At 57.9% G+C, this 17,065-nt stretch overlaps 1 protein-coding gene across 4 annotated transcripts in view; it reads right to left on the bottom strand.

Moving 5' to 3' along the window:
• Nucleotides 1-17,065, bottom strand: part of TTC28 (tetratricopeptide repeat domain 28) — a 573,809-nt gene that overhangs the window by 15,623 nt on the left and 541,121 nt on the right. For all 4 annotated transcript variants that reach the window (XM_059040205.2, XM_059040206.2, XM_059040207.2 and 1 more), the window contains 2 exons: nt 11,850-11,994; nt 1,515-1,694 (listed from right to left, as the gene is read on the bottom strand). In XM_059040205.2, the coding sequence (XP_058896188.1) occupies nt 1,515-1,694; nt 11,850-11,994 (325 nt within the window). The remainder of the gene's footprint in view (nt 1-1,514; nt 1,695-11,849; nt 11,995-17,065) is intronic.

The raw sequence follows: 17,065 nt of genomic DNA, 5'->3' as shown, positions 1-17,065 counted from the left end.
ACAGGTGCCTGTCTGACTGAGAATCACACCTGCTGGTGACAAGCTCTTGAAAACAATGAGACCAGACAGATGGCAGGAAGACCCCTTGACGTTTGTCAGGCCATAGTGAGGTGGGACAGGGCGTGGAGGAGGCGAGGGTGTTCAGGGCATGATCACCTGCCCTACATCTCCCTCCCACAGGCTCCCCTGTGAGCCCCTCAATCAGGGGGAACCCACTCCTGATGCAACAGGGGCTCTGAGGGGTGATTTTGTTTAAACTTGCAAAAAGCAAGTCACAGGGGAGACAGGGCCAAATTAAATCCTTTAGAGGCACTACAACTGGAAAGATGAAAAACATCACTGAATTATAAAATCAGCATAAAGAAGCCCAACAAAGTTCTGATTTCCCCCCACGATGCCTTCTGATATTTTTTTTGGGCAAACATCACGTATCAAATTATTTCAAAATAATTTTTTGGTGTTTCCACCTGGTGATGCCTTAAACTGGGAAAGAGAAGTGCCTCTCGGTGCCTGTCGGGAGACGGGACTCTTCCACTCTGTGGTTCATCTCTGCCTCCCAGGGTGCCCTGGCAGCAGGAGGGGCGAGTCGACCCTCCGTGCCGGACGGCACACAGCTGGCTCATGGATGGGATTCACAGTCAACCATGGACACGAGGAAAACTTGGAGAAAATCATTTCTTTCACCTTGAACTGATTCTGTCCCATGAGAAGTACAATTCAGCAACAAAAACAGTCATAACTAAGATCTCCAAAACCCGGGAGGCAGCAACTGACCTGGCTGGAACCATGCCAATGACCAAGGTCAACAGAGGCCGAGGCAGGTCCCATGGGGGCCGCCCACACCCAGGACTGGGGCAGGAGTGTCGGGGCAGGAGGGAGCCCGCGTCTCAGGGAACCTGGGCGAGTTTAGAGAAGGGAAGAGGGCTCAGGGCTGCCTCCAAGGCCCTCTAGGTAGGTGGGCAGGGCCAGGGGCAGCTGTGGGCTAAGCCCTGACCTGCAGTGGGCCACTGTCACCCCCTTGAGTCCACAGAGTTCATCCCACACTGATTTTTGCTGAATGAGACCCAGGTCCTGAAAGTCACCCATTTGTTTTCGGTTCTTTGTCGGCCTGCGGGGCCCCTGCCCACTTGACGCTAATCCCATCTGTCTGCCCTCCCTGCCTGCGGCCCCTCTGCTGGGCACACTCGGCGCCCACTCAGCGGTCAGCTTGGCGGGTGAGCGCGGCCCCCAGGGGGTGACCCGCTTCCTCAGACAGGCGGCACGGCCTCCAGCCTGACTCAGTGCTGGGAGTAGCTCCCGACCCTCGTGTCACAGCAAAGCAACGCAGAGAGAAATGACATACACGGTGGCCTCCTGGGGTGGCAAAGGGTTTGGGAGGCTGTCCCCCTGCCTTCAGACGGATCTGCTCCAAAGTCACCCCACCAGCCGCAAACTAGAGAGTCCACACCTCCTCCTGCGGTCACCAGCCCAGCCAGAGGGACGGCGCCCCAAACACGCAGGCGGGCCTGACTTACCTTGGCCTGGGGACCGAGGGAGCGGATGGAAGGGACGGCGATGAGGGCGAAGCGCTCGTACAGGTACTCATTGGAGGAGCTTCCCTTCAGGAGGGCGAACGGGATGAGGTAGAGCTCCCCCTCCAGAACCAGGACCAGCTGCCGGTGCCGGCCCACAGGGCCGCTGGAGTGCATCAGGCCCTGCGGGGTGAGTGGAGCAGCTGACACACCCAGCGGGGGGGACGCCTGGGAAGGACCAGGCACCCCTGCCCCCAGGGGGTCTGCTCAGGGAGTGGGGGCGATGGGGGGGCTCCCTCCCACCTGCCTCACAGGCGCCACCCGAGGAGGAGGATAGAGAAGCAAGGCCAGGAGGCAGACTGCGGTCACCCGTCACTGAGGGTGTCCCACAAAGACAAGGATCAGCCCGGGTCATCCACATGTTCCTACAGAAGGCAGGGGATTCATGCAAAGGGCAGCTGTCCCAGAAAGCACTCAGTGAGTCATGATGCACCCGAAGGACCAGGGCAGGAGATGCTGCGTTGGCACAGGGACCCTACGGGCAGTGTAGGAATGACCCTGTCACACAGGCAGTGAGGTCTCAACCAAAGTGGGACGTGCTGTCCATTTCAGCGGACAGGAGGCGAGAGAACTGGCGTGCAGACAGAAGCTTTGGGAACCAGGATGACATCCCCGGAGGAGAAGGGTTCCGGATTCCAGGACCTCAAGTCACCTCAGGCCTCTGTGTCCCTCCCCCGAGGACAGGATGGCCCCATGGCCCCGGGCTCTGCAGGGGCTGTCCCCACTCGTTCCCCCGGTGCTGGCAGGGAATCTGACACTGATGGGACCCCCATCACTCCTGAAAGGCCCAGGCGGGGACCTGAGGGAAGGGTGAGTGCATGCGGACCCACAGCAGACAGACACGCCTCATGCTCCAACAGAATTGCTCATGGAGACTAAAGCCGGATGAATCTGGGTAACGCAAGTGGCAACGACTGTGAAAACCAGACTAGACACAGGCTAGGTGTGAATAAAGAGATGAAGCGGCCACAGGAGCCTGTGGGGAGAACGTGCAGGGCCCACAGACCGTGGGCGCCAGGTGCCAGGTGCTGGGCGGCCCTCAGCCCTGGGGTGCTGGCTTGGGGGAGGGTCACAGCTGGGTCGCCCCCCCCATCCCTCTGTTGCCCAAGCCGCCACACTCTGGAGGAGCAAGCGTCCACGGCCGTGCTGCTGTGGGCGCTGGCTGAGGGTGCAGAGGGCATTCAGCTAACCCAAAGGGACACGCGCCTGGTGGGACATTCTGTCTGTACAAACCCCCTGTGGCTTTTTTTCTTTTTTTAAAATTCTAGATGCATCCAAAGAAAGTGGAAGTAAAAATTATTTGGGCCAACTGTTTCTTTTTTTCTTTAAGAGCTACTTTCCAAGAAAAGGTAAAAGTATCGCTGTACAACCCAGGAAGGAAGAAGTAGGATGTGCACAGAGACCACTCCAGCGGTCAACTCCTGGGCTCCGTGTCCCCACCGTGGGCCACACCGAGGCCCCTGCCTGGCCTGGCACAGGGAGGAGACTCTGGAAGGCCCTCTGGAGGGCAGACTGCTGGCTGCTGCAGTGCACCCAGAGGACCTGGGGGCCGGGCCGGAGCAGCTGGGCTGATGGTACCCTGACCTCGGGGATGGGTCAGCAGCTGTGACAGTGACAGCTGCTCGCTGCCCAGCCAGAGCACTGCTGCCCGGCACATGGGCAACGGGGGGGAGGGGCTCAGGCCACCTGCCATGGGTAGAACCACACCCATCCTCGCCTGATCCAGGGTCACCAGGCATCACTGGACGGGATGGCAGCTCCACCCCTGCAGACCTTCCCTGGACTCCACCTGCCAGGGCCCCAACCCTGATAAGTCTCCGTCAGGTGTCATTCCACAGGTCATGGGCTTCATGGGGACACAGCACTCTCAGACAAGTCCCCAGTCACGACAGCACCTGTCACATGAAGTGAAGGTAGTCGAGGGGTGCTGGGCCAGGTAAGAGGCTGGACGCTGCTTAGAGAAAAGGTCCACAGGCAGCATGCCTTTGAAGGGACTCCGCTAACTGCCCACAGGACTGTCTTGTCTGAGACACAAGCCTGAAGAGGGTGATGTCACGTCCTGGGAGGAGCTCAGGTGTCTCCTCCGACGACTGATTTCTCATCTCTCCATCAGCCACTAGTGTCTAAGGTGGGTGACTGGGCGACAGGGAGCCACGTCAGTTCAGGACTCAGTCCCTGCTCGAGAGCTCACAATGATGCAATGTCCCAGAAAATAACACGTGCGCGAGAAACCACTACTGAGTGAGACCACGGAAGTGTAAAACGCCAGCCCCAGAGGGTGGGACACGATGCTGGGCCCCCTCAGCTGCTGCTCTGCACGTGAGGGTGGGGAGGCCCCACCTGGGCAGACGAGGCCCACGGGGCACATGGAGGGCAAGGCTGGAGAGGGACTCGGGAGCCAGATGGTGGAGGCCTGAGGCTGAGCGGGAGTGTGGCTCTCGCAGGCTGTGGGGAGCTGCATCCTCTGCTGCGGAATCTCTGATGAAGCCTTGAAAGGCAGCCTGCACCAACGAGACGGGCTGCACGTGGTAATTCAGACGAGGAAACGCAGCGGAGAGAAGGGAACAGGACTTGCCAGGACTTGGTGAAGAGTGGCCTTGGCAGCGAGGAGAGGGAAACGCCTCTGAAACTCTAGCCTGGGAGCTTGCGAGCCTGTCTCTGAACCATGTACCTGAATTCATAGGTCCAGGTCCTCCCAGGACAGCACCTCGCAGCAGGTACTGGCCTGGCACACACAGCCCTGGGCGAGGGCTCCAAACGGGACCCCTGTCCAGCAGAGGGTAAGGAGGTGGGTGGTGGCAGACGGGCTGCACGGCAGACGGGCAGCTCCGGTTAAAGGCAGCTGGAACACTGACCGAACGTGTTGGAACAGGGGCTCTGGGAGCTGTCCTCTGCATCCTGCCTCCAGGACACACAAGCGTCACCCTGGCATGGAAGGATCAGCCATAATCCAACGTGAACTTAAACACAGAGAGCACAGTGATGTCTCTATGCAAGCTGCACCTCGTCTGTCAGACAGAAAAGGAGGGAGGATTCAAGGAAGCGCTATTCTGCGCCTCCGTCTGTCAGTCTGGGTAGGGCTCGCTGGCTTCTGAAGCCCTGGGTTTGAAGGACAAAAGGGCTCCGCATCGGCCCCACACCCACCATGAGCACAGTCCAACAAATGCCAGCAAGGACTCCGACTCTCTGACCCCTGCAGTCTCTAGAAAGGCGTCTTCTGAAGTAGAAAACACCAGGCCAAGTGCCCTAATATCTGTTTACTCCCCAAGGAAGCGTCCCTTCGCTCTCACCAGGGCCGTGACCCTGCCTGTCGCAGCAAACATGGCTGGAGGGCTCGCGGCGCCAGGCGGGCCGGGCTGGAGGGGAGGCAGGCAGTGAGAGGACGAAAACGGGCAAAGCCCAGGCTTTGCAGAGGAGAGGGGGCTCCTCTCCACAGGGGGCTCCGGGCGGCTGTTATCAGCTTCCACCTCAGCTCCCAATGCCCTGTCCACACCTGCTCTTCACACGCTGCTTCCTGCAGCCGGTTCTCCCGAGCGACATGTGCTGCCCTGAGGCGTGCGTGCGTGCATGTGCGTGTGTGTGTGTGTACTGCGTACTGCACGCAGCCCCGCTGTGGCCCCGCGGCGGTGGCTCCCGGCCTCCTCCCACCCACACTCAGGGGTGGCCCGGCTCTCGCCTGACCAGGGAACAGCCCGCCCCCGGGGAGTGGGTGGAGGGGGAACCACACCTCATCAGTGTCTGTCCTTCCTGGGCGCTCCCTCAGCCCAGGAGAACCACACAATCTCCTGTATCTCAGTTACCTCTTCACCACGGGGAACAGTCTTGATACTGATCTCCCCTGGTTAACCTACCTGTGCTTTCTAGCTCCGGACCAGACCCAGACCCTCTGTTGAGAGGGATCTGGAAGGTTGGAAAGCCTTGCCCAGTGACCAGGAAGGGAAGGCACATTCCGGGAGAGGCCTTCGCCACGGGGTCTGGGCCCTTGTGCTGGATCGGGAGCTCTGGTGGACCCGGAACTGCTAGATGATGGGGTGTGTGGTTAGGGGAGAGGTGGAGGGGGTTCTGAGAACATCAACAAGACTCTCACCTCCCTGCCCCTCAGTTCCTGAACCCACGGGACCGCACTGACGCCGTGACCTCACAGGCAGCGTGGGGCTCCAGGTGGGCCCTCAGCACATACCGGTCAAACGTGAATTCTCAACTGCCTTCAGCTGCTTTAAGTAAGAGGAACACAGGTCCTATTATTCATACTATTCTTTCCTGCTGGGTCTCAATCACTTTTCTAGTACAACTCATTCCCTTTCCCTCCTGTGTTTGTAAACATGGCCAAAACACGTAAATGGCCTCTTTGGAGCATCCAGCTCCACATGGAACCCAGGGACTCAGGGATACCGCCATCACCACGGTCCTCCTCACCTGCACGTCTCCACCACCATCATCCACAGCTCTTCACTGAGTATCCACCACACCTGACACCTGTGAAACCCACCGCCGAGCAGTTACCCTGACGTCCAATTTCCGAGTCGGCAGTTCCCCCAGGCAACCCCCACGGGTCCCAAGTGTTTGCCTGGGTGGTGAACTCTGATTCGATCACCATTTTGGTCAATGGGATCTCCCATATACACTCATGGTGACCGGGGGGTACTGAACCATTTGGAAAGCACTGATATCAAACGTGATGTTGCATGCGTCCTAACTTTGGCTTAAGCACTACGTGCTCCGTGCACAGCACCACGGTTCAGAGGAGCAGTCTGCAGCCCCCATATGTGGGGAGTTCCGTTTTCAAGGAAGGACAGGAGGCCTCTCAGAGCCTTGCAGCATCACAGGCCAGAGAATGAACACCCCTGATCACCACGGGGGAGGGCAAGAAAATTCCTGGGTCCATGAACTTTCCGGCAGATTAGATTTCGGATGAAATGGACTTCACTGTGTACAACAAGGATTCCAGAAGCAAAGAACTGACTGCTGGGAATCCGGATACCCCAGAACCATGTACAGGGCTTAGAGATTTTTTTCCTGACATACACGGGCCTCTCACTGTTGTGGCCTCTCCCATTGAGGAGCACAGGCTCCGGACGCACAGGCTCAGCGGCCATGGCTCACGGGCCCAGCCGCTCCACGGCATGTGGGATCTTCCCGGACCGGGGCACGAACCCGTGTCCCCTGCATCAGCAGGCGGACTCTCAACCACTGCGCCACCAGGGGAGCCCCTGACTTATATTTTTGATTGAGCGAATTGATCAAACGGAACTTTTTAAGGTAGAGAAACCTTTTATGTGACACTTCTGAGAAATCTTGGTGTCATGGATGGTTGTATCAGTCTCAGTAAATATCAAAGCTGTTCAGAAAAAAACCCTGAAACCATGACTAAGAGCTACCAGGATTGTAGGTACTGTACTCCAACCAGAAATGCAAAAGTCCAAATTCAACACACTCAACTGTCCTCTCTGAACAACAGAAAACAAACCACTGGTTTGCCTGGAGATTCTGAGAAGGGGCAAACCAGAGTAATCTGGCTACGGGAGATGCATGACCGGTGGCCAACCAGAGCCAGAGGAGCCTGCCGGCCACCCAGGGTCCAGTCTCAGCCAAGTCAGCCCAGGGGTCTGCTCACGCACAGAGGCCTCTCTGTGGCCGAACTGGTGAAAACGAGCCCACACGCCCTCAGTGGAAGGCGTGCCTTGGCTCCCCTAGAACCTACCGGGGTCAGGCTGAGACGGGGGCAGTTGAACATCAGCTCGAATCGACCCAAGGGGCCCTGACCCAGGTGAGAACACCGCTTGCCTGGCAGGAGCTCGCTGATTGGTCTGGTGCTCTCACCACTGCTTCAGCAGTCCAGACAGCTTGGGAGTCGTTGCCTCCGTTTTTCCTTCTCCTAATCAGCTGTGGTGACACTTGCAGTCCTTGGATGACGTCTGTCCTATCCATGTGAATGTTACCACAGAGTGCCAACCAGAAATCAGACAGCCTGGCGGTACCCATCTCGTGGGCCTTCTCCCCCCTCCACACTCTGGAGTCAAGGTTGGACTGTTGTGTGACAAGCCTTCGAAGACGACCTCCAAAGCCTCCAGTCTATTTACAAAACCAGGCGCCTGACCAGTCGGTCTCATCTACCGGGTAAGGATAAGCTAGGTTATCACACGGCTTTACAAGAGTCCCTTTCCCCTAGAGCAGACATCACAGTCACGACCCTGCCAAAGCCAAGCTCTCCTCCTGGCCAAGCCCCTGGCAGAGCCAGACCCCTACCTCGAGTTCTCAGAGGAGAGGTCCTGGGCCATCCTGGAGCTCTGGTGTCTAGGAAGGCAGTTTACCAACCTGACCTATGTGAACGGCAAGTTTTAAGGCAGTTTCTGGGGTCCTGAACCAGATGACTCCGCTTGGCCTGGAGGCTTCTTTAGTCAAGAGCACAGGTGGACGAGGGGGACCGTTCCTTCTGACCAGAGTCGTTCACTCCTCCTACCTGTCCTATCATCTTGGCTTTGACGACTGTAAACTTAGCAAACAGGGAATTTAAATAAATGGAAGTAATTATAAGGATGACAGAGACTATAACTAGAACAAGCCCAGGGACTTGTTAAATCACATTTAAAGAGTGATTTGACCAAATCTTAGGGGAATTTTAGACTCTACACCTGGCTCCTTAATGCTAGCAGCTTCTGGCTTCAGACGAAGCCCGGTCTGCAAACTGAGGGGTAATTCAGAGCCTGCGCTTCACGTGGAGCAGCCCTGGGGGCGCGTGGTTCTGCGGGTCCCTGTGGCGAGTCCAGGCTCGGGCACGAGTTACTACCCTTCACTCCACGGTGATGAAGAACGAATGCCACGGACTCAAACCGGGTCCCGGTCCCTCTCACACTAGCACGTGCCACTTTGGTGACATTTTCTCCTTTGGGTCTGAGACACGATTTGACTTAATGTTTGATGATGGCTCATGTGCAGATGGAACGGGGCCTCCTCAATGATAACTGGACATGCTCACCCGTCCTGACAGCAAAGGACAGCGTGCTTCCAGGAAAGAGCCACAGCAGTGTTTCCCTTCAGCTAAATTAAATCAAGTCCTGGTGCGAGCCTGAGGTAAAATATTATTCTGTTCCACTTTTCATACCGCCTAACCTAGTCCCTTAGCAACAGGACTGCGGCTAAACAAAGGCAGTTGTTCAAATAATTATACGTCCCATGTGAAGAGGCTAATCGTTTTAGTCTTGAAGTGTCAGTAATTCATAATCTTGGACGTTCGGTTTTGATTTGTATTTTCATTGAAAATGTGGAGAAGGCCTGGCTCTGTCTGGCAGCTGACAGCAGCGGGAGCAGTGGATGGTGCAGTATCGCCCTCTAGTGGCCTCCGGAGCAGGGCGGGAACCAGCAGCCGTCCTCCACCGCGCAGTGCGCCGAGCCGGAGCGCAGGCCGTGAGCGCCGTACCTGGCAAACCGCCCCCGCCCCCGGTCTCCTCTGTGCCCGGTGTGCGCCCGGCTGTGCCTGGCACGTGTCAATAAACACGTGAATGAGGGGATGAAATGGGGAGGGAAGGAACTCCTGATTAGATCTCAGCTCTTCGGTGAACTCGTTTTACTGAACCGCAGTGAGTCCCATTAGTCAGCCAAGGAAAAGCTCTTGCCCTGATCATTTACTTTAACGACCTCTGAAGGTTTTACTCCACATCTCTCTTGAGGCAGCCTAACTCCTTCACTGTGTTCAAACTCCTCAGTCACAAAAGGACTAAATATCAGGAACCAAATGCTTTCAAACTAAATGCCTCACTTCAAGACGAGACGCACTCCTGAGGGTCATACCCGTTCACACGTGTAGTTCCCGAGCACAGAGGGGCCGCCGCAGCCTCAGGATGCCGGCACGCACGTGGGGGAGGGGGGCGGCGGAGTTTCCTTCCTTAGTCAACTGTATAAAGACATGACTTCGATCACTGTTCTAACTCGTTTGGGGCTCGAGTCCATAAATCTTCCCCCTCCCGGCACCCCTGGAGGAGCACAGATGTCCAGACACAAGCAATCACTAATCCCACTGGCATGTTTATATTTTTTCAGTCATAGGGGAAAGTCCTCAGAGAGAAAAACTGTCTAAGAAACACAGGGCGGAGTTTATGAACTCATGGGACCCCTTCAAGGATGACTCGTGGCTGTAGCAGCGTCTCTCCTGGTGGAAACGCTGCAGTGGATGGAGGGAGGGGCTGCCTCTCTCCGCCCGCAGTCTCTTCCCGCTGCTCTCCACCCCGAGGATTTCTGTCTTTGATACAAGGGAAGAGCCCCTTCCCTGGCCAAAAGGGGCGGTGTCAACGAGCGAAACAAACAACGCTCAGGTGTGGGTCCCCTGCAGGCACGTCACTGGACTTGGGATCTACCCAGAAGTAAGCCGGAACCAGCACCAGGCTGGTTGACAGGGTCGGGGGCTCACGAGTCCAAACGGCTCCAGGGCAGGCCCAGCCCCTTCCTTCTGCTTGATAACCTCTTGGAAAGCTCCCAGCTGCCACAAAAGAGCAGCCACAGAAAACCCATTAGCTGTCTTCTGCTTTGTACCCAGACTAGACCCAAAAACCAAATGCAGCTTTGGACCACGTGGGATCTATAAACTTAACTGAGTGCCAACATGCACCAGGCCCCGTGCCAGCTGCTAGGGACACAGAGATGGCTCTGTTTGGTGGCATCGTCCTCAATTTCTAATGAGGACACAGGTACTTAAAGAGGGGTACCAGCTTGGCCAAGGTCACCTAGCCAGGAAAAGGCAGTGCTAGACACGAGTCAGGCTTCCAGCTCCTAGAGGCTCTGTGCTTCCCTCCACCCCCGTGTCCCTGAGTGAGGGAAGTCCAGAGGGCACCACCAGGCAATGCAGCCTCCTGAAAAATATTAGGCAAGTTGACACACATCCTGGGAAGGCCAGGCCAGGAGATGCACTGGCATTTCCTGAGGGTGAAGGGATCCCTGTCAAGGTGAGGACACCTTGAGGATGCACCTCACCTCTGTCAGTCGGCTAAAGTGGAAGAGAGCTGCTGATGGGCCACTCCAACACCTGTGAGACGAATCTCCCACCTGGCTGTGGGGAGCTGCTAGGAGGGACACACAGGCTGGCTCCCCAAGGGCCCGTCAATCCCCACCCTCCCCAGTTGAGAGCTGGGCCCTCCCAGGAGCACAGCCTCCACTTGCTGCAGGTACCTGGACTTTCCTAGGGGTCTGTTATGAACTGGATGCTTGTGTTCCCCCCAAATATATATGTTCATGCCCTAGGCCCCCAGTGTGATGGTATTTGGAGGTGGGACCTTGGGGAGGTAATTCAGTTTAGATGAGGTCATGAGGGCAGGACCTCCATGATGGGATTAGTGTCCTTAGAAGAAGAGGAAGAGACCTGAGTGTGCTCGCTCTCCCTGTCTCTCTGTCTCTGCCTTTCTCTCCATCACGTGAGGACACGTGTGAAAGTAGCTGTTATGAAGCCAGGAAGAGGTCTCCCACCGAGAATCTGGGACTTCCAGTCTCCAGAACTGTGAGAAATAAATGTCAGTTGTTTAATCCCCAGTCGGCAGCATTTTGTTACAGCAGCCAGAGCTGACTAATACACAGTCGCGTACAAAAGCATCTGATGGGCTCACCGTTCAGATTCACAAGATCCCTGAGCCCTTTGGCAGCCCTCCCCCCACACCCTCCCGCCAGTTACACAGCCACGTCTGGATTGAAAAGTGATGTGCAAAGACTAGGGCCACAGAAACCTGTCAGTAGCCGCGCTCAACCTTCTCGAGAAATCACAAGTGCGAGGGCGTCTCTGCTGCTGGACCCTGTGGTGGAGTGAGTACTGACAAGGGCAGAGGCCAAGGGTCTCTTCTCACCAGGAAGCAGCACTGGGCTTGAAGCTGCTCAGGCGAGACCCTCAGATGAGCAGTGGGCGGGGGAGCACTGACTGCTGAGGAGATAGGGGAGACGCGTGCAGCCCTGCGCCCCCAGGCCTGCCCAAGTCTGACGAGCAAGGTGGGAAGGAGCAGCGTCTCATTTGCACCTGAGGTCACAGAGGCCAAACTGACCGGCCGGCCAGTAAGGAGCCGGGCTGGGACCTGAACCCGGATCTGCCCACCTGGAGCTCAGGGCCCATCCACTAACCAGCAGCCAACCCAGAACACACGTCCACTTGGGCTTCCGGACGCTGACTGAGAAGTTGGACGGAGAAGCCCCATGTCTGGAAAACCTCTTCTGTCTCAGGAGCCTCTTTTTTGTCTGGGGGGTGTGGGGGTGCTGAGCGGGAAGTGATGCATCCTGATGCCAAGGAGCCCTGGGCCGGGCACTTACCCCTTCCATGGGTGCCACGAGCAGGTCGTACAGAGCACGGAGCGGCGGCCTGGCGAACGAGCTCTGCCTCCTGGGAAGAGAGGAGGTCCCGTCCTTGATGGGCGATGTGGCGTTGCTGACCAGGCTGGTCATGCTCTGGCAGCTCCTGGGGAGAGAAGGACGGGGGTGACGTCGGGCACGGGATCCGTTCCTGTTCCTGGAGGAGGGAGCTGGGAGGCCACTCAGCAGGATGCGCCGGCCTCCCTCCCTCTGGCCTCCCCCCCTCTCCCTCAGGTACTGTTCACAGCACAGTGAGCACTGACAGACACCACAGGGCGGACCAGCTGCACACAGCAGCTTATATGGCTGTGGAGTTCTGCACAATCCAATGTCCTGAAGTGCTCTTCAAAGGATTTAATTACATCCTTGTGTGGTGCGACTGGGCAGGCAGACATGAGGACCATGAGAATCGGGGCAGCCACCAAACTGCTCAGAAGACGGTGCCCCAAGACCAACTAATGTCCAGAGCGTTGGCCTTGTTGGGGCCAACGAGGAGCCTGTTGGCCCCAATCTGGGCTCAGGTCAGCCTCCGGCCCCCACCGGAGCCCCAGCACAGCCCGAGGCCCCGCTTGGGGGGGGTGGTCAGCTCAGGCGCAGCTGCAGTGTTTTGTTTCCCTTTTTAATTTATGTTCCAAAGTTTCAGGCAAAATTTTATTAGGACAGGTGGTATTTTCAACCCCAAGTTTCACACTCCCAACACAGGCCGACAACATCCACTGAGTCACTGATGCACTGAGAAAATGTTTCCTGAGCGCTGGCTACCTGCCAGGCACTGACGCAGGCCCTGGGGACCAGCAGAGGACAAACGGCACAGGTGAGCAGAAGAGACGGCAGGTAGGGAAACAAAGCCATCTCCACTGCAAGGACCAGGCTGCCCCCACGAGTCTTTCGGAGCCAGCCCCTCGGCGTGGCTAGCGTGGCCTCAGCACAGCCTCTGGTGACGGTCTCCACATGACTATCGGACAGTCAGTAGTCTCTCAACCTTGATCCAGACATTGTGCACAGTTCTGGAGTTCCTGCTATGCACTCAAGGACCTAAAGGCAGAGACCAGGTCTCACACCAGACACGTGGCCAAGTGAGTACTCTGGGCAGCTGGCAGTGGCAGCTCTGTGGTCGTTACCTAAGGAAAAGCAGAACGCGGCTTTCCCTCCTGGGCCAGGCCAGGATCCATGACCATCTAGAGGAACGATCTGAAAGATGCGTTTGCACTTTTGAGGAGGCATGGCTTCTGTCCCTGGCCTTCCCCCGCCCTTTGCGCCATTCTCAGCAATGTCCCACTTCTAAATCCTAGGGTCGTGCCAAGCCAGGCTGTGAGCACCCTCAGCCCTACCCTGCTCCTGCAAGAGAAGAAAAAAGACGGGGCTCGGAGGGCCTGCGAGCCCACTTATGGCCGCTGCTACATCACCCTCACTCAGAAAGCATGTAATTACAAGCGACTGGGGCTGCAGCATGTCTTTGCCGTCAGAGCCAGTGAAGCACAGATAACCCCGCGGTGACACTCAGAGGCTCACTTAATTCCCTGGAATACACGGCAAAGAGCATTGCTCCCCTGAAGGAGAGAGCACCAAACTGCCCTCCAGAGACGTGCTGCAGTGACGCGCAGTGTCTGTCATGGCACCGTATGCTCCTCCACACGGCCTGTGTGCGCTTGCAGCCTCGGGAGCCCGGGCCGCCACCAGAACAGCACGGGGGGTGGGGGGTGGCAGGACTGCGGCACCCTGCCCCACACACCCCTCACTTCACTCCTTCGACATGTGTCTCCTGGACTGTGGGCTTGTTACTCCACTTGAAGCACCTGAGTCTGATTAATCTGGCCACAGACATCCAGGGAGTGCCATGTTCCCAGACAACGGTGTAGCCACAAGTCCTAACAGTGACCGATGGGGCGCTCCACAAACCCCAAGGCCCTAAACTAAATAGCTCCTACTGGAGAACAAGATCCAGCTCCACATCCCGAGCTCCCCTGGTACAAGGAGACCAGCATGACCAAGCTGCACAGGGAAGGCAGGAGGGGGTGGGGAGCTGTACGATGGACAGACCTGTGGGCACGGGTCCCAGCCTGGGGCAAGTCTCTCGCCCTCTGGGCCTCACTTTTTGCATCTGCAAAAAGGGAAAATGCTGCAGAGAGTGTCAGATAGGGCAGGATGGCTGCAAAGCGTCCAGAACCCGAAAGGTGTTGGGAGTCTCAGCTGATGGGACAATGAGTGAGAAGCCCTGGGCAGGAGGGTGGGAGTGGGCTGGGGTGCCTTTTTATTGAAGCCATGAAGTGCCAGAGGCGTCTAAAGGGGCCCAACAATGCTAACCCACGCCACACGCATCACTACTCTGCGATGTGCCAGGCACGTGGGTCCACAGAGGGGCTGACCCATGGGTCCCGGCACTGGGCTGTATGTAGGGAAGGGACGAGCGCCAGCAGGGGTCCGGGGCATAAGACCCTGACTAGCTGCTGGTCAGGCAGAGCAGCCGAGGGAGGGCTTTCTGGGAGAGGACCATTTGTTGTGGGCACAGGGGAAGATTTGGAGTTAGACTGCCTGTGGACAAGGAAGGGGAAGGCCTTTCCAAGCCCAGGGAACAGCGCAGAGGGAGGCAGCAGCGCTGGGAATGGAGCACTGGGGAGCTTGGGGCAGAGTGTTGGGGGCAAATGTGTGGAGGGTGGAGCTGCGGGCTGGAGAGGTGAGGCGCAGGGCTGGAGAGGTGAGGCGGCAGGGCGGCTGGCCTCTGGGCTTGCGCTGCTGCGGCCAGCCCACCCCCTTCAGCACCAGGCCTGCCTGAACAGAAAGCTCCTCCCCCAGGCCGATTCCTTGCAGGGCTCATCAGAGGAAGGCCTCCTGCTGGTCTCCAGGGCTGGGACCAGCCTGGGATTCAGTGCCCTCACCCCCGGCCAGTTCAGATGGGAAGCCAGTCGATGTCCTTGGTCAGGGCTGGTAAACACACGGCCGGTTGCAGCACATGTTGCTTGGCGGAGGTTTCCAGGGACACTCTCTCTGGGCATCTGTATGCTTCCGGGGGCTGTGGGGTGGCGGGGGGCGGGGTGGTGCCGGGTCTCAGGCTAGGACCCACCAGGGTCACAGTAGCGAGCAGTGGTTTCCTCACCTCCACAAAGCTGCCTTGGACAGACTGCAATCAACAAGCTCCCTGTGTGTGTTGCTTCTGTTTTTCCTACAACATTCACAGTGACCTACAGCGGCTCTCACAGGGGTGCGCCTGCCCGGAGATCTGCACAAAGATGCGCCATATTTCAGAGGAGCCGAGCGGTCAAGCTCCTTCCCTGAGCCGGGGGGACGTTCCTGGACAACACAGCTGCCGCCGTGTGACTCTGCCAAGGCATGTCACTTCTCTGCTCCCTGCTTTTCCTTGCTTGTAAAACGAAAGGGGTAGACTAAATGCCTTGCAGGTCTCTTCTAGTTTTAAAAAATTAAAAATCTACTCACTCTAGGAAGCCATCAAAACTGCGGTGGCTCTTTTAACTGCTCCGCTGGCCACAGCCCTAAGAGCCCTCCCTGAACTTGCCCGTGTCGGCGGCAGAGCGTGAGCACAGCCCTCTGGCGCTGCAATCTGTCTGGAAAGTCGGCGTCGCCAATGCATGTCCCCGTGGTCGGGATTCACAGTCACAGCCAAGCGGACGCGGCCCCCTGGGCTCTGAGCCACGGGCCGGAGTGGTTGACAGGTGTGAGCGGATGTGTGGGATGGTCCGCTCCCTGCTGTCCTCCTTCCTGGCATTGTCGCCACGGCCCAGTGCGTCCATCACACTGCAGAAGCACGGCCACGGGGTGGGGCCTCGGTGATGGCACTGCTCTGATTTTTGCGGACCCTTTCAGCCTGGCTGACCTCTCTGCCCGGGCAATCTGGACGCAGATGAGAGGATGGTGCTTTGACAGGGTGGAAACATTTCCCTGTGGCAAGAGGGTGAGCCGCAGGAGGGGCTGGGCCCCTATTCAGGCTCCTGCCAAGCCGGCCACACCCACATCTCGCTCTCAGGACCCTAGGAGGTGGGGAGGTTCCTCTTCTACAGATCAGAGAGACCAAGAGCCTGGATGAGGCTGCTGGCCAGGGCAGGGTCAGGCCTCCCACCTGCCGGGGAGGGAGGGGTTTTATTGTGTCCTCCCAGCATTCAGGACACACTGAGCAACCTGCACTTGCCTCGATCCCTGCCCTCCCCGCTGCTGGGTCCACAAAGGTGACGTTGACAGCGGGCGGCCTCTCCCAGATTTCGTGGGAGCAGGAAGGAGGGCCGGGCTCCCGGGACTCCCAGCTGCTCCGCCACGCGGCTCCAGCAGGGGGCGCTGGCTCGCTTTTCTTGAGGCCTCCATTTATTGCCAGGGATCCCATCGGTCTAACTGATAGTCCAGCTCTCAGCAGAGAGGATATTCTCACACCACATCGTGGTCTTTAGCAGCTCATGCCTCAGATGATGCTTATTAATCTACTTCTGGAAAAATATTCGTTTTCTCTGCGGCTCGGCCATCTGTGTGGTAATGGGAAACGGAGGGACTGAGCACGCATCCAGGGAGACAGGAGGCAGGCAGGCAAGGGGGGAGCTGCCTGGTCTCTGCACCAGCAAGACGCAGAGCTACAGAGGTGATATGTGGAGCGCTCCAGGGCAGGGCAGAGGCATCCGGTAGTTTATGTCTCCGGAATGATGACAAAAGCCAGGCGGTCTGGGTAGCACTTGCAGCTCATGAATCTCCCTGCAGGGATGAAGAGATCTATTCCCCAGGCAGGGGGATTTATAACTGCCTGGGCCTGCAGAAGACCCTGTGCGCTGGGACTTGCTCGGGCTCACACGCTGATGCGCCCCACACCGAGGCCCTGTCTAGGGCGGGCGCGTGCCTACCAGGCGTCCCGGGAGGCCGTGGGACACCTGGGGGATGTACACTTGGAAGTCTCGGCCCGAACTGCCACACTCAGCACAAGCTGGTTGCCCTGTCTGCTGAAGAGGGGAGTGAGGTCACGTGCAGAGTCAGTGGGGGGTGGGGGGGACCCCCAACACACACACAGGTTTCTCAGCTTTCACAGTCAAAGACGGAGAGCGAGGAGAGCAGCAGACATGGGGGAGCAGGGGCTCAGCCCCCCTCAGGTGAGACTAAGGGAGGGACCCCACCCAGGCTGAAGACCCCAGGGGTGGTGGCAGCCACCCTGGACCAGAGATCCCGCCCGTCCCGCCTGTCTCTCGGCG

Source organism: Kogia breviceps, chromosome 15 (assembly GCF_026419965.1).
Source record: "Kogia breviceps isolate mKogBre1 chromosome 15, mKogBre1 haplotype 1, whole genome shotgun sequence".
Taxonomy (NCBI): domain Eukaryota; kingdom Metazoa; phylum Chordata; class Mammalia; order Artiodactyla; family Physeteridae; genus Kogia; species Kogia breviceps.
This window is presented reverse-complemented; position numbering and strand designations above follow the sequence as displayed.